Source organism: Dromiciops gliroides, chromosome 1, assembly GCF_019393635.1.
Source record: "Dromiciops gliroides isolate mDroGli1 chromosome 1, mDroGli1.pri, whole genome shotgun sequence".
NCBI lineage: Eukaryota > Metazoa > Chordata > Mammalia > Microbiotheria > Microbiotheriidae > Dromiciops > Dromiciops gliroides.
Window position 1 is genome coordinate 6,266,455 of NC_057861.1, and position 2,809 is coordinate 6,269,263.

Below are 2,809 nucleotides of genomic sequence, written 5' to 3' on the forward strand. Positions count from 1 at the left end.
GGGAAGGTCACCCTAGGGTCAGAGGACAGCTGCCTGGGGACCTCCTTCAATGTGGGTTCACAAGGATCTTAGGATTTAAAACTGGGCGGGGGGACACACCTTAGAGATCAGCCTATTCAGCCCCTCTCATTCTAGAGAGGGAACAGTTAAGGTCCCCAAAGGGGAAGTGACTTGTCCAAAGTCACCCAGCTACAAAGTTATAGGACCGAGGTTTGAACCCAGGTCCCCCGACTCCAAATGCGGCTCACTTGCCCACTCTGCTGCCCTTGGCCTGGGTTCCCTCCCTCCTGGAAGTCCAGATCAGGGAGGGGCTGGGCCAGGGGCCTGTGCTCCTGGCAGCTGCCCAGGGGAATAACACTCATGCCAGGCTTGGGTTCTAATATAGTCCATGATTTATTGGTTTATTCTTTAGCCATGTGGTTACTATGTTCGAAGGAAGGGAGGAGGAATTAGTGAAAATAGCAGCTTAGAATGGACCGTGTTTACTTTCTCCTGCACGCTCCCGACCTCTCCCATCCAAGCTCCGAACCGAACCTCGGGCTCCATTTCTCTCCTTCGGGGCCCCCTGGGGCCCTGTTAGTCTCCTTAGGTGTGCACAGTCTCTGGAGGCGTTGAGGAGTTCCCTGGCTCCTTTTCAGGGGCCGGTTGGTCCGAGTTGAAGCCCAGGGTCTCAGACTGCCTCGTCACCTGCACCGACTCTTCCTTCTCCGGGGCCACCTCCGGCTTGGGCTCCTCCTTTGCTTCCACCTTGGTGGTGGATTTCTTCTCTACATTAGCCTCCGGGATCCTGAGTGTGTCCTGCACTCCCCGGGAGCTCTCGCCCTCCTTGGTGGTGGAGACCGAGGGCTGAGTCTTGGGCTTGATCTGCTGCACCCAGCAGTGGCTGAGGATCTCGTCGATGTGCAGCCGCCGGTTGACGTCGGGCTGCAGCATGCGGTAGATGAGGTCCTTGCACTCGCCTGTCAGGTGCTTGGAGCGGGGGAAGTTGACTCGGTGCTCCTTCTGGATGCGTAGCATCTTCTTGATGTTGGAGTCGTCGTACGGCATGGAGCCGCAGACCATGATGTAGAGAATGACGCCCAGGCTCCAGACGTCGTACACCTTGGGCTGGTAGGGGATGCCCTGCAGCACCTCGGGGGCCGCGTAGGCCGCCGACCCGCAGAAGGTCTTGCTGAGCATGATGCGCCCGCTGTCGTCCCGGAGGCAGCGCTTGGAGAACCCAAAGTCGGACAGCTTGATGTTGAAGTCTTTGTCAAGGAGGAGGTTCTCGCACTTGAGGTCACGATGGACGACGTCCAGGTCGTGGCAGTACTTGACGGCCGAGGAGAGCTGGTGGAACTTCTTGCGGGCGTCGTCCTCGTGCAGGGCGCCCCGTGTCTTGATGAACTCTAGGAGGTCTCCTTGGACCCCGAGCTCCATGACGATGTAGACCTTGCCGTCCGACGTCTCGAAGATCTCGTAGGTCTTGACGATGGAGCGGTGGTTGAGCATTGCCAAGATCTCAATTTCCCGGGGCAGGAACTTCTCCAGGAAATCTGTGGGGGCTTTCCGGCGGTCGATGATCTTGACCGCCACATTGAACTTGAGGCGCTCCGAGTAAGCGGATTTCACTTTTGCATAGGAGCCCTCCCCCAAATTTATTCCCATGATGTACCCTCTTCTCTTAAGGACGGCAGCATCGTCCATAGTACCAGAAGCGGCGAGTGCCTTGGACGTTGCCACCTACATGCCCCTTCCCCACATAGGCCAGCAGCGCCCTCATTGACACTGCGAGAGAGTCCTCTGAGCAGGCTGGGCCTGGAGTTTGTTGGAGGTAGAACGCTCGGCATTGTCTCCGGAGTGACTTCAGCGTGTGAAGTCACAAAGGAGCGGGGACTGCGTGGGGGAATGGAGCTCTCTCCCCGAGCCTCTTAGGCACTGGGAACCCTGCGAGAGCAGATGGGAGGAGCCCCTGGCAGACGAGGGGCCGAGGAGTAAGGGCTCAGCTGACCACCATCCTGGCCCTTGGGCCCTGAAGCTCAGGTAGGAGGGGAGATGGGCTCTTTTCCTGTGGCTCTTTCTTCCCCAATCAGGCCTAATGCTGGTGTTATCCCTGTGTAGACATTGTAGGGAATGTGAGCGGGAGGGCCTCCTACCTGCCCTTCTTGAGAGTGATTAGGCTTTTAGACTTCTTCTTCCCCACTCAGATGTAGCCCTTTTGTGCTCAGAGCCTTGCTGGGTGATGAGTTGGTTACCACTAGTAAAATATGCCAAGTTGAGGTGTTCACGACTAATAATGGCTTCTCAGAATATCTGTGTGTTTGGTAGAGGACTCTGGGGGGACACGATCCCCTAGCCCAAAGGAAGGTGCACTTCCATGGGGAGATGCTGCTAAATAACAGTTTTGTGGGGGGGAAAACGACAACCCAGAGATGAGAGCTCACCCCAAGGGCTGAATGCATAATGGTATGGGGGCTACTCTTCACTGACAGAGGTCTGGTGAGGTGACTGAGGGACGGGACTGTTGTCCTCCTTAGATAGTGTTTAGAGGACTGTCTCCTGAGGAAGGTGTTGACAAGCTCAAGTGGAGGGGCTTGGAAGGGGAAAGAGCTGGGGGCTTTTAGCTTGATGAAGAAGACTTGGGGGACAGGAAAGCTGTCTTCAAGTACTGGGGGGCTGTGCCCTGGAAGAGGGACCGGGCTTGTTTCATCTCCCACCCCATCCTGCCCCAGTAATGGGCAAGTTAGAGGGTGGGGGCAGATTTGTGTTTGATCCCAGGAATGGAGCTCAACAGAGCTGAGCAACGGTGTGCATTCATTGGTGGGGGAGA

The 2,809-nt window shown here is 56.6% G+C and overlaps 1 protein-coding gene across 1 annotated transcript; it reads right to left on the minus strand.

Moving 5' to 3' along the window:
- Positions 1-585: 585 nt before the first annotated feature.
- On the minus strand, positions 586-1,686 carry LOC122736482 (testis-specific serine/threonine-protein kinase 1-like). Its single transcript, XM_043978734.1, has one exon. The coding sequence runs from the start codon at positions 1,684-1,686 to the stop codon at positions 586-588; it is 1,101 nt and encodes a 366-aa protein (XP_043834669.1).
- Positions 1,687-2,809: the final 1,123 nt, after the last annotated feature.